This window comes from Physcomitrium patens, chromosome 16 (assembly GCF_059467195.1).
Source record: "Physcomitrium patens ecotype Gransden chromosome 16, ASM5946719v1, whole genome shotgun sequence".
Classification (NCBI taxonomy): Eukaryota; Viridiplantae; Streptophyta; class Bryopsida; order Funariales; family Funariaceae; genus Physcomitrium; species Physcomitrium patens.
The window spans coordinates 3,867,430-3,892,073 of NC_143425.1; the positions used below are offsets into that span (position 1 = coordinate 3,867,430).

The 24,644-nt window shown below is 28.3% G+C and overlaps 1 protein-coding gene and 1 long non-coding RNA gene across 2 annotated transcripts; both read left to right on the forward strand.

The window, feature by feature from the left end:
* Positions 1 to 21,897: 21,897 nt before the first annotated feature.
* On the forward strand, positions 21,898 to 23,428 carry LOC112293411 (ATP-dependent Clp protease proteolytic subunit 4, chloroplastic-like). Its single transcript, XM_024542780.3, has 3 exons — positions 21,898 to 22,433; positions 22,630 to 22,906; positions 23,131 to 23,428. Exons 1-3 carry the CDS (start codon positions 21,988 to 21,990, stop codon positions 23,344 to 23,346), a joined length of 939 nt encoding a protein of 312 aa, XP_024398548.1. The 5' UTR covers positions 21,898 to 21,987; the 3' UTR covers positions 23,347 to 23,428.
* Positions 23,429 to 23,549: 121 nt separating this feature from the next.
* LOC149987597 (uncharacterized) lies at positions 23,550 to 24,266 on the forward strand. Its single transcript, XR_016506931.1, has 3 exons — positions 23,550 to 23,690; positions 23,899 to 24,001; positions 24,093 to 24,266. It is a non-coding gene; the product is annotated as an uncharacterized LOC149987597 (long non-coding RNA).
* The last annotated feature ends 378 nt before the right edge of the window (positions 24,267 to 24,644 follow it).

Consider the following 24,644-nt stretch of genomic DNA (forward strand, 5'->3'; position numbering starts at 1 on the left):
ATTTTAAGACTTTTTGATTAATTAAATCAAACAAAGATCTATATAAAAATAGATCTATAGAGTGCATATAATCTGGTATACATTAAAGAAGGAGATGAATGAAAAATTATATTTTGAATCAAGTATAGGCATTTTGAATATAATGTCATGCTTTTTGGACTTACAAATGTACCGGCTGTTTTTCAACATTTAATGAATAATGTCTTTTATGAATTTCTTAATGATTTTTTCATCTATTATTTTGATAATATTTTAATCTACTCTAAGAACATAGAAGAGCACAAAGTCTATGTTTGTTTTGTATTATAAAAACTTATATATAAAGTTTAAAAAATATGTATTCTACACTACTCAAGTTGATTTTTTAGGATACATCATTTCCAATGAAGGACTAAAGATGGATCTGAAGAAGGTCCAAAGTATTATGGATTGGAAGATTCTAAGAACAATAAAGAACATGCAATGCTTTTTGGGCTTTATCAATTACTATTGAATCTTCATCAAGATTTTTTTTGAAGTTGTAGCTCCACTGATACGTTTGATTTATAAATTCAAATTTGAATGGAATAAAGAAGCCAAAGCATCATTTATTATTTTGAAGGAGAAATTTATTTCTGTACCAACTTTGTATTGTATCAACTTTTTTAAGGCATTATTTATAGAAATAGATGACAAACTCTATCTAATATCTTTTTATTTTAAGAAATTTTAACTATAATGTCCACGACAAAGAACTTCTTATAATTGTGGATTTATTTCAAGAATTGCATCATTATGTATAAGGTGCTTTAAGTCCAGTCATAATATATATAGATCATAAGAACCTTAAGTGTTTCATATTAGCACATGTTTTGAATTATTGTTAAGTCCATTAGAGCACATCTTTATCAAGATTTGATTTCAAGATCACTTATCAATTTGAAAAACAACAAGGTTTATGAGATGCTCTTTCTAATCGCTCTTATCTTGCATCAAAAGAAGGAGACATATCTTTTTATCAACAAAAAATAATTTTCTTGAAGCTAGAGTATTTTCACCTTCAAGCAATGAAATCGACATTGATTGTTCTTTCAATCTTTGTCAAAAAAATTAATTAAGTATGCCCTTTGATCTTTTTGTTCATAATATCAAGAATCTTTCTTCTAAGTCTCATAATATTTCAAAATTCAAGTTCAAGAACAACCTATTCTATTTCAAAGACTACCTATATGTTCTAGAAAGAAAAACCTGCTTACGTGTTCTTCAAACATGTCACGACTTTTCAACAATATGACATTTTGGATACAACAAGACTTTAAAACTTATATCTAAAGATTTTTGATGGCCAAAAATGTAAAAGGTCTTAAAAGACTTTGTTTAGTCATATGATATTTATTCAAGATCACAAACTCCTCGTCATTGATCTTATAGACTTCTCCAACTATTGACTATACATGAATAATCATGGTCTTCCATTTCTATGGATTTTATTACAGATCTTCCAAGTTCAAGTTTATATGACTCTATACTCGTAATCATAGATTGCTTCACCAAAATGGCATATTTTATATCATATACAAAATATTTTTCAAGTGAAGAAATAGCTAAGCTTTTCATTGACAATATCTATTGCTATCTTGGATTGCTAAAGGATATTATATTAGATAGAGGAATTCAATTTGTATCAAGATTATAGAAAATCCTATTCAAGTTTCTAAAGATGGATGTAAAGCTCTCTTTGGCTTTTCATTCTCAAAGTGATGGACAAACAGAATGGGTAAATCAATTTTTAGAATAGTATTTGAGGTATATCATCAATTATCATTAAAATAATTAGACAATTCTTTTAAAATCTGCAGAGTTTGTATACAATAATTTGGTACATTCTGCTATTCAACAAATACCTTTTTTTCAATTATGATTATCATCTACGACTTGATATTTTTGGCTTTTCAAAAGTTGATAATCTTGTGGCAAAAGATTTAGCAAATCATTTCTAGAGATATATGCAACAATGAAGAGACAATTAAAGAAAGTTCAAGAATGACAAAAGATCAATGCAGATGCTTATTGCAAGGAGCAATAATAATTTAATGTGAGTGACAAGGTATAGTTACTTTGTCGCAATATCAAGACTACTTGTCTTTGTGATAAGTTGGACTATTGTAGGCTGAGATTTTTTCTATTTGTCAATAAGTCAATCATATTATTTATTGTTTACATCTATCGGAGTTTATGAAGATCCACCTCGTATTTCACATATCTCTTTTTGAGCCATATAAGATAGTGAATATTTTAAAAAGAAGACAAATAACACCTCTTCCTATAAAAATTGATAATGATTAAGAGTTAGAGGTAGAAGAAATCTTATATTCAAGGCGATGTCAAAATAGATTAAAATATCTTGTTTATTGGCACGGTGTCGTATTACGTGCTTTCCTGCTCGAGAACGCGCCGGGCGTGTGGCTGTAGAAGGTAGTATGGAGATTTGTCGATAGTCAAGCAGTCTATCAGTTTTTGACTACTGGAATATAAACGACTGCAACAATGTACCGTAAATCTATACGGATGCTCTTCGACTGCTTGTCGAAGTCTTTTTTTTTGCCCCAGCCGATAGGTCTCTAGACGTTACAGAGAACCCCGAACAACCCAAACTGTTAATCTTCAATACCCCTTTGTACTTATGATCTTGTATCCACTGACTGTCCTGTTAGATTAACCCAATAAATTTCATTCATTCCGCATACTCAATCCTATAGACATCCCTTTAATCCTTCAATCACAGACATAACTCGATTTTACAAAACAGTCAAGAGTATTCAAACCCACTTCATTTAAAAATCCCGATTCACCATTACAACACTGACTTCAGCAGCGATTGCCTCAGTCTTCCCAAAACTCTACGAAGAAGAAAAATCCAAATTCTATGTCTTTCCTTCCCCGACCCGAAGCATGAAGCTCCTCTCTCTAATTCCCTTGAACTTCAAAAACCTCCAATGAAATCCGAACTGGTAACCTTGCAAAAGCTTGAAAAACTAGCTCCCCCCCCGATTCCCCCCGAAAAAAACCTCCCTCCCTAAAACTATATTCTCTCCTAACCTTATCCTCTGAATTTCTTCAATCTTCCATCTTAGATCCGGAATTGGCTCCCGCCGTCAGAGCTTAGATCCGAAATTGACTCACGTCATCAAGGCCTTCTCCTCCGTTTTTACCTTTAAGAGATCCATTTACCGTAAACAATGTTCCCTGAAACGGCACAGAGAACAGGACAGCCCGAAACAGAATCAAAACCCCGTAATCGGGACCACATTGAGTCGCACGACCAATTCAGGTCCCATATTGGGTAAGATGCCCGTAGTAACCTGGATGCTCGCGTAATTGGGTCAAATTGGTCTTCGCGTCAGACTGGCTGAGGCCCGTAGTAAGACCCGGATTTTCCCGTAACTAGACTGCATTGAGTTGCCCCACCAATACAAATCTCATATTGGGTAAGAGGACCCGGATTGGATTCTCGAAATTAGATCCAATTGGCTCTTCAAACCCGTCGTGTGAATTGGTCCTTCTCATCCTGCTAACTCACTTTATTAGAATCGAATGGAGCATTTCAGTATGCCCCGGCTGACTGTAACGGGGTGACTGAACCTGACCACTCAGTATTTGCGCTGGAGTTGGTCGATGCTCCCAATATTCGAGGTAACTGAATATTAATAAAATTCCCCTTCTTTTTTTTATTTTCACTGTATACTCGTGTTACAACATGACAACGGATATGATATTAGTGAACACACATGAGAGCTAGCAAAGAATCTTGCAAATACACCAAAGAAGCTTGAAGCCTTTCATTAATAACATCCATTAAAATCAAGATGAAGAAATACAAGATCCATGAAAGATGATGATTGCTCCTCATAGAATTCATCTCTAAAAAGGAAGGTAATATCACGGATATATACATTTATCCCAATAATTACTTATATGATTAGATAGAAGTAAATAAATATAGATTAATTTTAAAAAGTCTTTTAGAAAAGCTTCTGAGAAGCTTTATAGATGCGATTTTGACTTTAGATGTGTTTATAGGTTAGAAACTTGGCCAACATGTTAATTATGTGTTGATAGCTTGTGGAGCAAGTTAATTCTGTGTAGTAGCTTATAGAATAAGCTAATTATGTGGCACATACATAGATAACTTGCTTTCTAAGTTAAGACGTGTAGTTGTCAAAATTAAAACAAGTTGGAGGTCCTATAGAATATCGCCACATAACTCTTAGTTAAAAAGTATATATGGAAGGAAGAGTGAAGCCTTCTTCACTCTTGTCAATATCTTTCTAATCCTTAGTCTTATTTCAAGACTTTCTAGTCTTCTTGTTTTTAGCAATAACCATTCTAATTTTTTTTACCTTGGCATATAATCAAGCATCTCTAAGTTTTTGTAACACACAATAAATATGACCTTTATGCTCTTTTGTATTTTTAGAGTAGATTATGATGTTTTTTAAATAACAAACAATAAAATCATCAAAAAACTTACAAAAGACATCATTCATTAAATGTTGAAAAATAACTAGTGCATTTATGAGTCCAAAAGGCATGATATTGTATTCAAAATGCCTAAACCTGATTTGAAACATAGTGTTCTATTCATCTCCTTTAATTTGTGCCAAATTATATGCTCCTTATAGATCTATTTTTGTATAGATCTTTACTTGATTGAGTTGATCAAAAAGTCTTGAAATCAAAAGTAGAGGATATTTTTTCTTAATAGTGATTTGGTTGAATCTTCAAAGGAATACACACATTCACAGGGATCAATTTTTTTTCAGTATAAATAAAATAGGAGCCTCAATTGAAGATTTAGAATGGCGTATGATATTTTTAGCCAAATTTTTATCAATGTATTCCTTAAGTGCAGCAAACTTATTTTATGATAAGCTATAAATTGGTCCAAATGGTGGTTGAACTCTTTCTTGAAGATCAATGGAACAATCATAAAGATAATGCATTAAAAGAATATCTACATTTTTTTTTCAAAAATATCCTAGAAATCTTAATATTGGTTAGGAATATTACTTGACATCTTTCTACCATCAAAAATAAGTATGGCATATATAGCAAAAGATAACCATTCTTTTGCAGCATGCATGAAAATTCTCACACCTATCAATAAGGGTTTGAATATACTAGACTTATGTATTTTTACTTGACTAATAATATTTTAGATTAAACTACTAGAAAAATTAAGATTACAAGAAATCCAATCTATCTGAGGATTATAATTTTTTATCCAAGATAATTCTAAAATAATTAGATTAGATGGATGTCTTATTATATTAAAAATTATTATATTATTATAATCTTTAATTATTATATTTAAAGGAATAATTTTATGTTTAATATCTCTAAAAGATAGAAAAAAATCATTTATAATTTCTAAATATATGGATTTAGTTTTTTTGACTAAAAATATTTCTTATATTTTAACAAAGTCTTTATTTATAAAACAAGCTAAGGCTCTTTAATCTAATAAAGCTAAGACTTTGTGATTTTTTGATCATAAATAAACTTCTATTATAAAATAAGATAATAAGAGAATAGGATTTTTACTAGAAGTTATGCAAGATTTTAATCGCACAATTTTCATTATAGTTAGAAAAACTTGTTTTTCAAGTCATTATTTTCTTTAGCAACCATGCTTCTTATTTTGTGGTTGTGTTTTTTCTTTGGAAAATATTGAGCAATGCGTTTAGAAACTTATTCCAAAGAACTTATTATTTGACTTATTCCTCTCTAGCCAAGTTTTTATTTTTAACATCTTTTAAATAATTGATTGTCATATGCAATTACTTGAGCAATAAATTATTTCAAATATTTTGTCTTTAACATTGCCAATAATAAATCTTTGACATTATCTTTTAATTTATATTAAAATTGATTGATAAGGGCTTTTTTATTCTATTCTATGTTGCAAGTGAGGTTTTGGAATTCAACAGCATATATGGTAGCTGATTGTTATCCTTATTGTAAAGATAAGAGTTTGATTTTTGCTACTCTTTTTTATTTTTTTCTCTAAATGTAGCCATAAATACTTTTAGGAATGAATTCAAATCATAAAAGTGTTGCTAATCTTTTTCTATTAAAGATACAAACCAAAAAAGAACGCTTCTTGATAGAATTATGCCAATGAATCTGGCTTGAGTAAATCCATCAAGATATTAAGAAAGATACAATTTTAAATAGAACTTGATTTGTTGCAAAAATCCTTAAAATTTTGATTTAATTCCATCAAACTTCTTAGGCATACTAATCTTTATTCTTATTATACTTATAGAACCAAGACTTCCTAGATTTGGTTGTGAGATTGATCTACTTGTTATTTTCAAATGCATAATTACTTGTTGCAAACTCTAAAAATTTTCTATATGAATAGAAATAATATCTCTATGATTTATATTAAAAATACTTGAGATTTCTACTCTTACAGTATTGAAAAACTTATGAAGATTTAGAGTAGTTGCAAATCTATTATCACTTTCAATGAAAATAGCATCTATAATCTTTTCTTCTATAGAAAACTCAAAAAATTCAAAAATTAAATTATGGGATGTTAATCTGCAACCTCTAATATCAAATGAAAATTTCTACAAAAAGAGATAATTCATATAGATAAGTGTTAAAATAAATATGTGTAACAATTTATACTATTATATTTTTTAATTCTAATATTATATATATATATATATTATTCTTTTTATAATAAAAAATAGATAAGAATGAAGATTTTTTTTAAATCAATTTCAATTTTAAGGTGAATAATTTACAATCTCTATTTATTTATATCTTTTTTTAAAAATATATATTTTATTTTTATTTATTAAAAATAATATTTTAATATTATAAATATAATGTTATGATTTTTTTAGGGGTATGAATGCAAAGAATGTAAATAAACAAAGTAAGATGCATATTAAAGTGACTTTGCAAAATAAAAAGAAAAAGAATCTTTATTCATGAAAGAACTAGAATGGCTATTGCCAAAGACAAAGAGACTCAAGATTCTTAAAACTAGACTTGAAGAAAGAAAAGTATTAACAAGAATAAGAATGTCTCATTCTTTCCTCTAAAAATACTATTTAACTAAAAAAATATGTGGTAATATCCTATAGGCCTCATAACAAGTGTTTAAATTGCGAGATATTTATTTAACTTATTGAACAAGTTTCTATCAGGTATGTTGCACAACCAACTTATAATACAAATTGACAAAATTTGCAACATGTGGCAACTTGTTGGTAAGGTTTTCATCTTATCAATCACCTAAAAATACTTATAAAATTATATTTTCATGTATAAAACTTCTATGAGGCTATCTAATAACATATTATCAATTTTAATATATTTTTACTTATTTCTATTTATTTCTATTTTTTCTTAATTATCCAAATAAATATATTGGTAAATATAAATATTTATAAAAAATTATATTATACAAAATATAAATTAAATACAAGAAAATAGTATATTAAAAATAAATTAGCAAAGTCTAATAATGCTTATAAACTTTTGATCAAATCATCATTTAAAAATTGAAATATTTTTAATCAAGTTTTATTTTTTTATAAAAATATTATAAAATAAAAAAATATATATTTACTTTAAATAATTTTTAATATTAATAATTTTTTAAAATTTATTCAAATATTTTAAATAATTATATTTTTAAAAAAATTATCAAAAAGTTATATTAATTTTTTTGTTTGACATAAAGAGGTTATAAAAAAATCTAATAGAAGATAAATTCTTTAAGAAGTTAAAGACCAATGATACAATCTTAATATAAAATCTTTGGACAACATTAACTTGTCAATAAAAATTATCATTATAAATAATTTGTGGAGTGTATCAACATAGGTACATAAAATCCAATAAAGTTTTCTTTAATCTTGTTCTATTGTCAAAATTTTGTAATGATAATAGTAAAATTTCTAGTGAAACAAATATATTTCTATTCTACACAATAATTACAAATTTGCCTTAGTTTTAGAAAAAATATTAAAAAAGACAAAAAATATTAAAAATAAAATCTAAATTTTATCCAAAAATAAGAATATGTTGAAATAATGTAGTTTTATTTTCTATCTTCATCTTTCTTTGTAAAAGAATTCTAATTCAGAATATTCAAACATTTGCAATAAAATAGAATGTTGAAAGGCCCACATTATCCAAGATTTTTTCTTCTTTGTGTTTAGTGTTTCGTTTTCATAGACATTTTCCTCCTTGATATGTCTTCTTTTTTAGTGTTTCTTCGTTTTACTCCTCCTTATCTTAATTGATATTTTTTTTGAATTATTCTTTATATTTCTTTAAATTGAGCCTCTTTGCCTATTGAGGCTTCAATGTTTTATATTCTTATATGCATATTTGCACTTTTAAGGGTCAAGTTTTTGAAATTATTGCTCATAATTTAAATTTTCATTCATTTTATTAATTTAAATAATTTAAAATGGATTTGAAGTATTAATTTGGCAAATGATGCTTGCTTTATAATTTCTTGTTTTTTAAAAAATTTCAATTGGAATCAATGTGGAATTTCTAGGATTTTAAATGTGACATTTGGTGTTAATTTTATTGAATCAAAATTTTTGCTTTATACTCTTGTTGTTTTATTTTAATTCTAATAAGAGTTAAAAGACTTGGATTTTTAATTAATTATTTTGTGCAAATACTAAAGACAATAAGTGAATTTATCTCAATTTCTAAATATTTATGAATATCAATATGTTGTAACATCAGATATTTTCTTGTTTCTAAATTTAGATATATAATAAAGCTGTAAATTTTTTGATTATTTTGAAGATTTTAATATACATAAGAACTTTGATTTATAAAAAACCTATGTTTACATCTATTTACTTGCAACTTCATTTCTTAATTGATCTGATAGAAGAAACTAATATGCACAAGTTATAATACTTGTGAGCACTTCAAATTCGACTTTTTATGTTGATGCATAGAATCAAAAAAGCTTAGGATCTTAAAAATATTGGCATTAGCATCTTTAAAATATTAAAATGTTTTTTGGAATTTAATTTATAATTCATTTAAAATTCATTGATAATTTTCTCAACTTATTTTAAAGATTTTGATAAAAGTAATTTTATAAATTTGTAAGGCTATTATAAAAAGTTTGAGTAATATATGAAGGTCCTATAAAATTTCTAGACAAATTGGATAATTTTGAATACTGTGGTGAATTCAAAAGTGCAAAAGAATATGTTTAAATACTACAAAAGAAGTGGACCAGCAATTAATATCGTAGTTGTAAAAAGGGAGGTATACATATCCCACATGGATTGTAGCACCTAAGATATAGGTAGGAAGATAAGACTAAAGCCTTGTGGATTCTTTAGGAAACCCTTTACACTAATTTATGAGTCTTGATGAAACTTAAATCATTGACTTTTTAAGCAAGTAATTATTGAAATAAATCCTATATAGTTAATTTTCTTTTTATTTAAGAAATATTTATAGATTAATAACAGAAAATCATGTTTTTTATGTTTTATGTGTCATCAAAAAGATAAAATATCGTTTACATAAAGATTATTTATTTATTTATTTATTGAGTAAAAATCTAATCAACAAATTATCACTAATTTTTGAAGTGTATAATTATTTTATTCCAATTTTTAATCATTTTTTCTTCAATTGAATCTTTTACTTAACACCACAAATTATAGACAATTCTTAATTGCAGCCATCATATAATTTGGATTGAATGGTAAAATATACCTTGATAAATGACTATTTTTAATAACTTTAGTGCAAATGCTATTACCAATATATTAATTTTTTCACAATAGCATTTAATATCTTATAAAAGAATCTTTAAAAAATATTTATAAAATTTAAATATTCTTTTAATATAAAGTTGGAATCATGTATTATTTAAATAAAATTTTAGAAAAAAGACACTAATAATTGTTTATTAATAATATTTCGTAGTTAAAGAAAATCTATATTTATAATCATAAAGACCATATATTTAAGCATAAACTTCATTCTTTTTGTCCATCTAAATTTTCAAAAATAAAAAAGAAATTGATAAGAGTTTAAGATTAACTTTTTAAAAGTTAAAATGATCCTAATAATAACCAATCTTACCTATAGCAGACATTATTATGTCTATGTATATATAGCAATATTTTAATTTATCATATTTTGTATTTAAAATTATTTATAACCACATTATGAATAACTGAGATAATAAAGTAAAAAAAATTAAAATATAAAACAAAATATTTGAATCTACTTCATTACTTAGAATATATATATATATATAAATAAAAACCTTGGAATCAAATATTTTTATTACCATTAAAAAAATCGAATATAATATAATATAATTTGTTTAAAATTGATATTCTTTACTTCAAAATATAAAAGAAAAAAGAAAAAATATTATACATTTGAATAAACAGAATTTTAAATGTATAAATTATAAACTATCTTAAATTAATATCAAACTATTTTCTAAATAAAGAATTACATCTAAATATCAAACTATTTTCTAAATAAAGAATTATATCTAAATATCAAACAATTTTATTAAATAGAATTTTTTATATTTCAATAAAATATTTTTTATAATATTTAAAATATTGTTTTTTCACCTTAAAGACTTTTTAATATCAAAATCGAATGTTTATTAATAGTATTTTCAATAAGGTCTATACTTGTATATATTAATAAAGTATTAAGTGATTATTATATTATATTAATATTATAATTAAATTTAAAGATATTAATATTTTTTAAATATATATGTAAATTTAGATTGAAGAATTTTTTGTAACTTATATATTTATAAGTTTGAAACATCTGATTCGTTGTTGATACAATTGTTTATAAATGAAGCAATTGTATTTTTTTTTTTTTATAAAGATATGTATTTTTGTTTGATGGTTGAATTATGTGGAGGAATGAACACATGTATAGGTATAAAAGTAATTCTAAATTAGTGTAGAGAGTGATATTTTTATCATTTTTATTAAATTTATGGTTCATATTTTCATATATTTTCATGAAAGATTTAAAATTACAAGAGTGTAGTAATGAATTAATGGAATAAGTGATTTTAGGACTAATAAAAATAGATGTTTTTATTTAATTTAATAAATATAGCACTTAAGATTCATATTTTAAAATTAAAAAATTATAGATTTAGAAGTAAAAATTAAAATTGAAATAATAAGCATGATTAAAAGAAAAAAATATTCTTTCTATGATAAGTTAAAAATCACAAGAATGTGGTAATGAGTTATATGATTAATACTACCAGGTCTACAAAGTATGGATATAATTGTTCAAATAAGTAAATATAGTGTATGAATTTTTTTCAGTTTATTTTTAAATTAAAAAATTTATTAGAAATTTAGATAAAAATAATTTTAATTATGAAATAAATTTAATTTATAATATTTTAATTTATAGAATGGAAAATATATATATAGAAATAATATTTATTGAAATTTTTGTTGATTAAAATTTGTAATAAAGACTCATGCTGTAATTGGTTGTGCACATAAGATATAATTTTCTTATATGTCTTTTAGAATTGAAGTTGGTTTTTTAGTTCAATCAAAAGAATGTGGGTGCATTTAAAGAACTTCATGTTATGATATTGCATTCTTATTGTAAATATTTTTGAGCATGTTTGTAACTTATTGAAAGTTTTTTTTAGTTATGTAACTAAGTATGTAAGATATATTTGTTTAGATTGGAGGTGTTTAAGGTTTTAAATTAGTAAATGATATATTAAATTTTTAAATCAAAAATAAGTTGTTAAAATATATAAAGGAATGAAGTATTTATTTTAAGATTATGGAAGATTGATGGTTTAGTATAAGAATTATACATTAAATGTTTGAAGTAAAAAAATTTATAATTTGTGGAACAATGTAGATCAAAGAATGTTTCAAGAATGTTTATAAAATACAAAATAAATCTAACATAGAATATTATAGGTGGTGAGATATTGAAATTAGAATATTTTTTATTAGTTCTTCATGGCATCCATTTTGATATCATTTAAAAAATATATTATGGTATAAAAAAGTTTTCAATATATTTAGTGACAAAGAATTTTATCTAAAATAGAATAATCAAATAATTACTTGTATGATATTAGAATAATTTCAAATATAAAAGGTGTTGATGGAAATATTTGGAGTGAATGTCAAGCCTATATTTTAACATTAGAGATTACATCAAAAACAAAATTGAATAGAAATCAATGAATAAATTTATGTAAGATTATTGAATATGTTATAAAGATTAATAATTACTTAATGGCTTGTAGCAATGCTGGATTAAAATTTAGATTTCTATTGAATGAATTATTTTTTATATCAAATAAATATTATTTTAAAGTAAAAAATATATTTAAAAAAATTATTATAGTTATATTTATATTTTTAAAATATAAATTTAAAAAAATGTTATAAGATTTGATTTTTTTTAGTAATTTAGTAAGTGATATACTTTGAAAGCAAAGTTTCAATAAATTTGAAGACATCACATTTGCTACTTTTGATATTATGTTAAGAACATGAATTTCAAAGAAAGAAAATTTCAAACAATCTTGTGTCATTCAAAAAGACTAAAAAATCACTTAAAGATAATAATATATTAAATTTAAATATCTATTTTCAAAGATAAGAAGATTAAAAAGTCTTGAAAGAAGACTAAAGACAAGAAAGACATTGATACAAGTGAAGAGGGCTTTACTCTTGCATCCATATTTACTTTCTAACTAAGAGCTATATAACAATATTTTATAGGGCATCCAATATATGTTGACTTTGTTAGGTACATGTCTTAACTTGCAAGGCAAGTTATCTATGTATGCGCTATATGATTAACTTGATTTATAAGCTATCACTACATGTGATATGTGGCTAATTTGTTAACTAAGTTTCTAGCCTATCAATTAACTACAAATACAAATAAAGTCAAAGTAATATCTATAAAGCTTCTAAAAAACTTCTTTAAAAGTTGTTATGAAATTAACCTATTTTTATCTACTTCTATCTAATTATACAGACAATTATTAGAATAAATATGTATATCCATGACCTTATCTTCTTTTTAGGCACGAATCCATGAGGAATTGTCATCATATGTTGAAAAATTCCAAAATGGAACAAATTGTGTTTTTTATATATTTTGATCTTTGGTCTCTTCAAAGATGGTTGGTAGGTCCTTTCAGCCATTAATAGTATCTCATACTAATATAAAAAGACTATCCTATTATTTGATTTTTGTTGAAGTCTTTATAACTTCCTTCAAATAAAATATTTGAAATACCATTACGAGTTGTTTACATTTCTAATAAAATCACCAAATATTAAGAATATTTTTTAAAGTTGTGATATTAAATATAATATATTTTACCATCTATTTGAGGAAAGACATGCCATTCTTGATGAACTTTATCTCAATTATGTCATCTTAAAAGTTGTGACAATTACAATGTTTTGTTTGATAACTCAATAAATGATAGCTCTTGAGTTGAATTTATTGATTGTTGATTGTCCATATTTTTAGTGCCACAAATATACAAAAGCTACAAATAAAGGTAACAAGTAGAATACTATTTTTTTTAGATCTTATTTCTTTTATAGTAAAGATTTGCTATTTTTTATCTTTGTTTTGATGGATAACATTGATGAAAAGCTTCAACCTTCTTTACTACATTTGCAAGATTTCTTGTGAGCTTCCATGTTTATTTATTAATATCATATTTATACTAATAAATAAGATACTTTAATCTATTTTTATACCACATTGAATTTAAAATTTCTTCTACTATAAATTTTTTATTGTTATCTACTATTTTATTGTACTTAAAATCTTCCAATCTATAATAGTTTGGACCTTCTTTGGATCCTTTATAAAACTTTTGTTAGAAATGATATATCCTAGGAAGTCAACTTGAGTATTATAAAATACATACTTATTTTTTATCTTAGCATATAAATTTACATCTCTAAATTTTTATAAAATACAAAAAATATGAAGTTTATATTTTCTTATATTTTTAAAATAGATTAGAATGACTTCTAAATAAAAAAAATAACAAAATCATCAAAAAAAATCATAAGAAATATCATTGATAAGATGTTAAAAAGTAGTTGATGCGTTTATGAATTCAAAAGGCATGACATTATATTTAAAATATCCATATCTACTTTAAAAAGAAATCTTCCATTTATCTCTTTTTTTTATGCAAATTAGGTTGTATACTCCTTGTAGATCTATTTTTGTATATATCTTTGCTTGATTGAGTTAATCAATAAGTTCTAAAATCAAAGGTAAATGATACTTATTGTTGATGGTGATCTTATTAAGTTGTTCATAGTCTAAGGTCATTTGTAAAGAACTATTATTTTTCTTCTTAAATAAGATAGGAATTTCTATTCAAGATTTTGAATGGCATATAAAGTTTTGAGCCAAGTTTTCATCAATATATTTTCTTAGTGAACTCAACTCATTCTACGATTAGTTATAAATCAATCCAAATGGTGGTTGAATATCTTTATGCAAACCAATTGAACAATTATAAGGTTGATGTTTTAAAAGAATATTTATATTTTTTTTTTCAAAAATATCTTGAAAAACTTGATACTAACTAAAAATACCACTTCATATCTTTCTACTATCAAAAATGGTTGTAGTATACATAATAAAAGATGATCCTTCTTTTGCAACATGCATAAAATCTCTTGCATCTATAAGTAATCATTTAGATATATTAGACTTATATATTTCAACTTGAATAATACAATTTTTGATTAAGCTACAAGAAAAGTTAAGATTATAAGAAATCCAATCTATTTGAGGATTTTATTTTTTTAACCACAATAATTCTAAAATAACTAGATTGGAGAAAGATCTTATTATCTTAAATATTACTATGCTATTATAATCTTTAATTACTATATCTAAATGAATAGTTTTATAGATAATATTTTCAAAAGATAATAAAAGACTATTTATAACTTCTATATATATATGGATTTAATTTTCTTGATTAAAAGCATTTTTTTATTTTTTAACAAAGTCTTCATCTATAAAAGAGGTTGAGGCTCTTGAATCTAATAATGCAAAGATTTTGTGATTTTTAGGTCTTAAATACACATCTATTGTAAAGTAAGATGAAGAATCTAAAAGAAAAATAAGGCTTTTATTAGATATTATATATGATTGTAGCCTCATGGTCTTTATTATACTTAAAAAAAATTGTTTTTTGACACAATGGTTTCTTTGGCAATTGTGCTCTATCTTTTGTAATTGTATTATTTTTTTGGATAATGTTGAATAGTAAGCTTAGTTTCTTCACAATATAAGTGCAAACCCTTTTGACAATGTGAAGTCATTTCTTGCTATGTGAAGGATTTAAAACATACCATATTAATTTTCATTAGCATTGGCCTTGATGAATAAGTTTTTAAAAACTTAGGATCTACTGTTATTACTTGAGTTGTTTCTCTCTACTCAAATTTTTGTTCTTGATGCCTTTCAAATAATTAATTGTTGTATATAATGGCATGAGCAATAAATTATTTTAAAGATTTTACTTTTAGTATTATTTATAATAAATCTTTGACATTATTCTTTCATCCATATCAAAATTGATTAACAAAGGCTTTGTCATTTTAGTCCATGTAGCAAGCAATTTGTTTTGAATTTAATAGCATATATAGTGGTTGATCATGATCCTTGTTGTAAAGATAAGAGCTCGATCTTTACTACTCTTTTTCAAATACTTTCTCCAAATGTGGCTATAAATACTTTTAGGAATAATTTTAAATCATAAAGAAATCATAAATCTTTTTCCATCAAAGGTGCAAACTAAGAAAGAGCACTTTTAGATAGAAGTGCACTTATGAACTCAACTTGAGTAAATCCATTAAGATATTAGAAAAGATGCATCCTTAAATAGAGTTTGACTTGTTGTAAAAATCCTCAAAATTTTGATCTTATTCTATCAAACTTCTCAAGCATACTAATCCTTGTTCATGTTATACTTATAAAAGCAAAACTCCTTAGATTTGGTTGTGAGGATATTCCACTTACTTCCTTTAACTACACAACTTCTTTATGTAAACTTTGAACTTCTTCCATAAGTATATGATTAGTGTTTCCATGGTTGGTAGTAGTAATGTAAGAAATTTCTATCTTAAGAGTATTGTTAAATTTATAAAGATCTGTAATGGTTACAAATTTATTCTTATTTCTACCAAGTATAGCATCCATGATTTTTTTTTTAATTTTAAAAAATTTAATAAATCCACAAATCAAATTAGAAGAGAAATAATCTAATTTTTTAAAAAATCAATATTAGAAAATTAAATAATTTATTTAAAGATGGATTATCTGTAACTTTCAAAACACAAGAATAGAAGTGAGGTAATCCACTCATTTTTTTAAAAAAACAAGAACAATGAATTAGCACTCTCATCAAATTGTCAAAGATAATATCTCAAAAAAAAAATCTCAATACATTCTTGTATCATTCAAAAGACTAGAAAGTCACTCAAAGATGGTAATATATTGAACTGAAATGGCTATTGCCAAAGATAAGAAGACTAGAAAGTCTTGAAATAAGACTAATGACTAGAAAGGCATTGATTTAAAAAAAAAAAAAAAAAAAAAAAAAAACTTCACTCTTGCTTTCATATATATTGTCTAACTAATAGCTACATGGCAATATTTTATAGGACCTCTAATACGTACTGACTTTGTTATACACATGTCTTAACTTATAAGGCAAGTTATCTATATATGAACTATATAATTAGCTTGTTCTACATGCTACTAATATGTGTATCATATGACTAACTTGTTGACTGAATTTCTAGCCTATCAATTAATTACAAATGCATGTAAAGCCAAAGCAGCATTCATAAAGCTTTTAAGAAGCTCATCTAGAAGATATTATGAAATTAATTTATTTTTATATATTTCTATTAAATTATATAGGTAATTATTAAAATAAATATGTATGTTTGTGACATGTTGTAACTTGTGATGAAATAGAAGAAAATTTTAAATTATTATATGAAAAGTTGATGTATATAAATGAAAAAAATAATTTCAAATAGTATGGATTAACATAATATTTACAATAAAAATTGGAAGACTTGTATTGCAAAAAAGATATAGATTTAATACTATTGTCAAATACAAAGGATCTTAAAATTTTAGAATATATAAATGAAGCAATTTATGGAGAAGTTTATAAATCAAAGTAATCAAGACTTTTGTGTGTAATTTAAAAAATAGATATTGAACTTAATAAAAAATTTATTAAAGAAGTAAGTATTTTCGCAAGTTTAAACAATCTTTACTTGTAAGCCATACAACAATACAAAAACCACACACGCTTAAGAGAAAATTGTTTTTATGATGTTTTATATTATATATTTTTCCCTTTTTATTTAATTGTATAATAAAAAATTAGCATCAGCAAGTCGCTACTAGGAATGAGTCCCAATGCACCCACCCTGATTCCGCCGAGGAACTGGATGATATCAGAGTGCCTCCATGCTATCTTCGCAGCCACCGTCAATGTTGATAACACCAAAAGTACAAAATTGACGGCACTACAATCAAGGTTCAAAGGCACCGTGAAGTTGGAGACAACAAAGTCCCAGCCGTAGACTGCTACAGCAAACCTTCCTTGGCCCGCCGCAGGTACCGCGATCAACCAACAAAAGAGGAGGATGGTCTTGATCACCAACTCCAGCAATGATGAAATTGTCCATCACCACCGCACCGTCGACCGCAAGGTCATCAATGTGAACCCCAGCGACTATAGCCACGCCGAAATTTTCAGACCTTAAAAACCCGAACAAAACAGAATAGAGAAAAGACACCACTGGATCCCTCGCAGCAGCCGAGGAAAACGAACACTACATAACTGCCGAAGCTCCAGGCCACGACACCAAAGGAACCAAGCACGTTGAAGATATGAATCCAGAACAGATGATAAGAGCGAGGGAATGAAATAACATAATCAAATCAGGACCAATGCCTGTAGCTGCCGCTCCAATCACAACTGCTGCTCTAAGAGCTCAAGAGCAAGGAAACCGGAAGGGTCAGGGCTAGCTGCTTAAACCACATCCAAAAACGTAGAAGGGAAAAAACAACAACTAAGGATCTTGACTCCAGCCGCCAAAGAGGATGGGTGCCTTGCACCCTCGAATTTTGCTACTCCCATTAGATGAATTACTAAATTCTAATATCCCTGTTTTGTCGCGACTTCAAAATACTGCACCAGTGCCACTGTAGCCCCAATACCGATATCCACAATATCGCATAACAAAAACCACCAAGGCAACACCGTTGCTCCCTGGCTCTACACCAATGTGAGCGATACACTAATGCGCTCACGTACGCACTATTGCCCAGAGGTCTGCGCTGCTCCCTTCCACCGCACACTTCAACACGATTTTTGCCTCCGTGCGGCAGGAAGCACACCCACTAAGATCCGTCCTTCGTCGTCCAGCCGTTGGGCGGACTATTTCAACGCTGCATCAATTCTAAGACGACTTCGCCAATCCACTGCCGACCAAGACGATAAAAAAAAAACGCAAAAAATAGCTAGTACGACAGCTTGTAATTCCAGCACCGCCGCAACGCACGATGCTGTAATAACGCCCTAAGCTCACCGAGCCTCTAACCGCAACACCAAATTACACGGAGCTTTCAAGTCCTCGAGACAGAAAAATAAATAAATAAACAAATAAATAAAAGAAAAAAAACAGAGAGGGATCTAGGGTGGCCCGGACCCCTATCATCAAGAAGCTGCCGCAGATCAAGGCAGGATGATACCCGAAAGATATCCAGGTATACATACACTGCACTGCCGTATAACGTATGCTGGACACATTATGGTTCTGATAGACATACAATCTTCTCACCATATCGTATTTTATATGCTATACGTTCCATATAGTATTTGTAATCCATACATATTGTCTAGCCTTACACATACCATATCTAGCTGGTATTTTGACTGTATTTTGTCTGTATTTATACTATCCTTGTATTCTCTAGTATCTTATATTAGAAAGTTCTTGGCCTCCATATGATATCTTATATGTTAATCCGTATATCATATATTGTATAGTAATTGAACCTAGATTATATTAAAATTTTGACTATTCTAAATTTTGTCTAGATGTTCCTAAGATACTAAAAATATGCTAATTGAATACCTTCTAAAATGCCCTCTAAAAATTGAAATTTTCTACTAGAATTCCTATATATAACTAGAATTAATTTACTAACTTTATTTTGCTTTTGTTTAGCAATTTCTCCACTTTTCTAGAACTAATACTTAGCAATTGATACTCTTATAATACTCTTTTTTCCTAAAACAACTTGTAAGTTGATTTGATGATTTATAATACAGATTTTTGTTTTCTTAGTTTTCCAAGAAGTTTTGATATCAAAGGTAGAGGATACCTATTTTTGATGGTTATCTTCTTGAATCTTTGATAATTTAATCACATTTATAGAGATCCATCTTCTTTCTTTACAATCAAGAAAAAAATTCCTATTAGAGATTTTGAATTACTCATGTAATTCTTAACAAGGTTCTTCTTAATGTATTTTTTGAGTGTAGTCAACTTGTTTTGTGATAAGCTATAGATTAGTCTAAATGATGGATGAATTTTTTCTTGAAGATCAATTAAGCAATCATAAGAAAGATGTATTAGAAGAATATTTACATTTTGATTTTCAAAAAAATAACTTGATAATTTTGATATTAATTAAAAATACCACTTAAAGTCTTTCCATCATCTAAATTGGATATTACATAAATAGAAAGTTGTAACATTTCTTATACAACATGCATAAAATTTCATATATCAACCAATAAGAATTTTGACTTGTGACTTTCTACTTAGATAAGAAAATTTTTAATTATGTTATGAAAAAAAATCAAAATTATAAGAAGTCTAATTTATTTGAGAATTATAGAGAATAATAGAGAAGTTAAAAAATAAATATTTATAACATCTCTATGCAATGATTTAGTTTTTATTACTAAGAATATATTATATCTTTTAGCAAAGTTTTCATATATAAAACAACTAAAGGCTCATACATCTAATAAGGTAGAGGCTTTGTAATTTTTAGGTTCTAAACAAAAATCTATTAAAGAACAAAGAGATGTTTTTGAGAATAGGATAAGCGTCTATTAGATATTTTACAAGATTCTAATTGTATAATCTCTACTTTAGTTAGAGAATCTCATTTTCCATCATATTATCTTCTTTGATATTTATATTCTTCAATCTATAGTTGTATTTCTTTTTTGGACAATGTTGAACAATGTATTTAGATGCTCTATAATATAAACATAGTAATTCTTAACAACATTCAGATTTCGCTTAGTCAATGATAGATTTAAAACATACTACATCAATTTGCATGTCTTTAATTTTTAAATATATGTGTTGATAAGATATTGGTATTGCTATTGAAATGTAAAGATATTAAGGTACATTTGTGGGGCTCTCAAATCAAAATTTAAATAACCAATTATTATACTTTACAATAAAATTAATTGCTTGACTCAACATTTGAGGATTTCACGGATATATACATGTAAACAAATAATTACCAACATGATTAGATAAAAGTAAATAAAAGTAAGTTAATTCCATAATATTTTATAGAAACTTTCTAGAAGCTTCATAGACAATACTTTCATTTTGAAGGTGTCTATAATTGACTTTTTAGATTATAAACAAGGTCAACAAGTTAGTCGTGTGCCACATATTTTGGTAGCTTAAAAAACAATCTAACTTTGTGTAGCACAGGTAAAAAATTTGCCTTATAAGCAAAGGCATGTGTCTTACAAAGTCAACACATATTAGAGGTCGCATAGAACATTGCTAGATAGCTCCCAGTTATATAATGTATATAGAGGCAAAATTGAAGCCCTCTTCACTCTTGTCAACTCTTTTTTTGCTTCTAGTCTAGATTCAAGAGTCTCTAGTTTCCTTGTCTTTTGGTAATAGCCATTCTAGTTTCATTTTAATATACATACTTTTTTATTTCTATTTTTTCACTTTTCTTTTGACACAAATTTTTGAAGTTTATGCATCTTTTTCAGTTCATATCCTTGACAAAGGATTAGATAAGTGTGGCATTAATTTTTTTTAATCTCATATTACAATCTATAGAGAAATTTGTTGACAAATGCAACATCATTCCACTTAATATTATTTGGAAGTTATTGAAATTGTGATGCAAATAATAATATTAAAGAATTTCTTTTGTGCAAAATATGAATCTTATTTGTTACAATTCAAATTGTATTAACTTTTCTATACCTAAATCAAAAATTTGTCATTTTATAATATTGAAAGATAGAAATAAGTTTATATAAACATCTTACCATAAAAAATCATATTATATATCTTTTTCTTTTAAGAAATAAAATAAAATAAAATCATTCTCTCTCTTTTTTAATGTATTTATTTCTAATTTGTATCACTTTAAATTTATTGATTTGTCATAAATTTAAAAATTACATATCAATTTATAATTATATTACATTAAGTAGTATTAAAATCAGTTTAGATTTTTTACTGCACTTTATTATAATATTAAAAGATAGAAATAAGTTTTTATAAACAAAAGCCTTCACTCTGGAGAGAGAAACAGAGACACAGATATATATATATATATATATATAGAGAGAGAGAGAGAGATAGCGATCCAGCGAAACGCGTTCACACCGAGCCCCTAAACCCACGCAAAGCAACCGAAACCCTAGAAACGGGAACGCATGAAGAAGTCTATCCACATCGGGGAGGAGGGGCAGGCGAGGTGAGTGTGGTGGAATTGCGGTAGAATTGGGCACGAAGAAGGGGACGGAGTAGAGAGGCACACAATCGGAGAGAGAAGGAGGGAGGGAGGGGAGCTATGGCGATGTCCATGGCCACCACGTTCACCAGCAAGTTTGTGCTGCCAGGCTCCTCGCTGGCATCGACAGCAGGCTCCTCGGCGACGTCCAATTCCCTCGCCAAGCGCGCCTCGTGTGTCGCTCCCGCTCGGCTCGCGCGATTGAGTCCTCGGGCATCCGCGAGTGGTGGCGCGCCTTCATCGTCTTCCTGGTTGTTCGAGGCCGATGGCCGTCCTGCGGAGAGCTCCTTGTGGACGCCCATGGCGTCGCAGGCCGCGCCTCAGGCCATGCAATCAGCTGAGGGAGACGTGATGGGTCTCATGCTGAAGCAGCGGATTGTGTTCCTCGGTAATCAGATGGACGATTTTGTGGCTGACTCCATTATCAGCCAGTTGCTGCTCCTGGACGCCATCGACCCTAAGCAGGACATTCGTCTTTTTATCAATTGTCCGGGGGGTTCTATCAGGTATTTGGGTTACGTTAATAGTTCTCGTTCTTTTGGGTGCGAATTGCTGCTTCAGTGCGGTTAAATTTTAGGGTTTTAATGTGAATTGCTGAACGTTGCAGTGTCCCTGATGCTGAATTTAGCCCTCTGCGTGTGGCTCTGGTTGTGTTTTTTCATTCTCATTTTGTTTTATTTTTTCCTTTTCTGTTTTTTGCAGTGCTGCCATGGGTATCTTTGATGCCATGCAGCTGTGTAAGTGTGATATTTCTACGATTTGCTTCGGCTTTGCGGCTTCAACAGCCGCGTTACTACTCGCAGCAGGTACGAAGGGGAAGCGACTGGCGATGCCTAACTCTCGCATCATGATGCATCAGCCCATGGGAGGTGCTAGTGGGCAGGCAATTGATGTTGAAATCCAAGCTAAGGAGGTCATGTACCATAAGAGTAACGTCATTCGTATTTTATCCGAGATTACGGGGCGGTCTATTGAGCAGGTATGCGTCTTAGCTCTCTTCAATTTTTTTGTCTGCACAAAGTAGCTGTTTTTACTTGCTTGGGCGTCAGTGAGCTAGTGTGGCTATCAAGCCCTCAAGGGTGCTAGTTCAAGCACATTGCACATTGTGGCAATCTCGTGAATTGTGTCAAAATCCTGAACGGAGAACACCGATGTGGGTGAAATTTGGTTTTCGCGTTGAGATTGTATCTTTTGTATCTCCAGGTAGAAAAGGACATTGATAGGGATCGATACATGTCTCCTATTGAAGCGATGGAGTACGGGATGATTGACGGAGTTATTGACAAGGATGCAACTATTGCTATTAATGAATTGCCTCAAGTACCTGAACGGGTGAAACCTCGCCAGGAAAATTTAGCTGCTCTGGAGGATCCTAGGAAGTTCTTAACTCCTGAGATTCCCGATGATGAAATCTATTAAATTACTCAGATTATAAGTACATTTAATACGTGTAAAGTTTCTCTCGGCGCTTATGCCTTTCAATTGCCCTTCCATTTTCTCATGCAGTATTTCCCAACTGTATTGGTAGTCTTAAAACAGGCATGTGCTTTGGTGTATGGGATAGTTCCCCATGACAAGTTTGCAATTCCACTCATCATTTGAGGAGGCATGCAAGAATAGGTGATAACCTGAATCGTTACAGAATCTCTTTCCCTCAGTAACATGCAGCCTTGTGTATTTTAGATCATGTGTGCAGCATCACTTGAGGTTAAGTGTGAAACAGGGAACTTGAGCGCTCATTTTGTCCAAAACACGGGTGCAGTGTAAGTTTCCTGTCCAAATTCGGAAATGCAACTAATCACAGGTAGCTGCAGGTTAATCATTAACTATTTCACTAATTTATGACACTTGTGATTATGCCTTGACCGTGCATGACGTATTTTACCATGAAGTCATGCACGGCAAGTGACCAACCTTGCGCGTTGTCAATGTCTACTTGTATGCTCAATGTGTACGTGGTTCCTTCTGTAGAGAGTTCGTATGCAGGGCATGATAATATTCACAGTGCAACAAACTGAAAGCAGCATGCCAATTCCTCAACTGCGGATATCCTTCAGCTTGCTCGACGAATAGAGTTATGTTTCTACGCTGTAACATTCTATGTCATCCCCTTGTTTTAAATAGGGCACTTGGAACTTACCCAAGATGTGCACATTTTTTTGCAGTGATCACGCAATATACCTGTTCTCCATTTGGAAAGTGCGCAATGAGCAATAATAGCTTCTGGGTCTAAAAATACGATGGATGGTCACTTGTGTCGTGAGAAACACTGACCATACATCTTTAGTACACCCTTGTGTACAGAAATAATGGTGATTATCAGATTTCCAAGCATGAAACACAGTTGTCGCAGTGCTTGCTATTTGTTGTTTCTCACCCATGTGCACTGGCCGAAGGAAGAAGCAAGCCTGTCATGCGACGGGAAGCAGCTAGCCATTGCTTCAGTGACCAAAATGCACATCTCCTCACTTAAAGGCTCATTGAAAGCAGTGGCTTGTTTGTTGCCAATCGATCAAGACTCATATTTATATTTATGTATCTTTATGTACATGTGACTTGTTGGCACGATAAAATATCTGACCTTGTGCATCTGATTCTTTTGTCATTACCTTTTACACAGATTTTTTATGCTAAACAGTTTCCAATCATTCCAACACATCAGGCAAAAAGGACTGGTAACATGCATCTTACAAACTGTTTCATTAACAAAATACTAG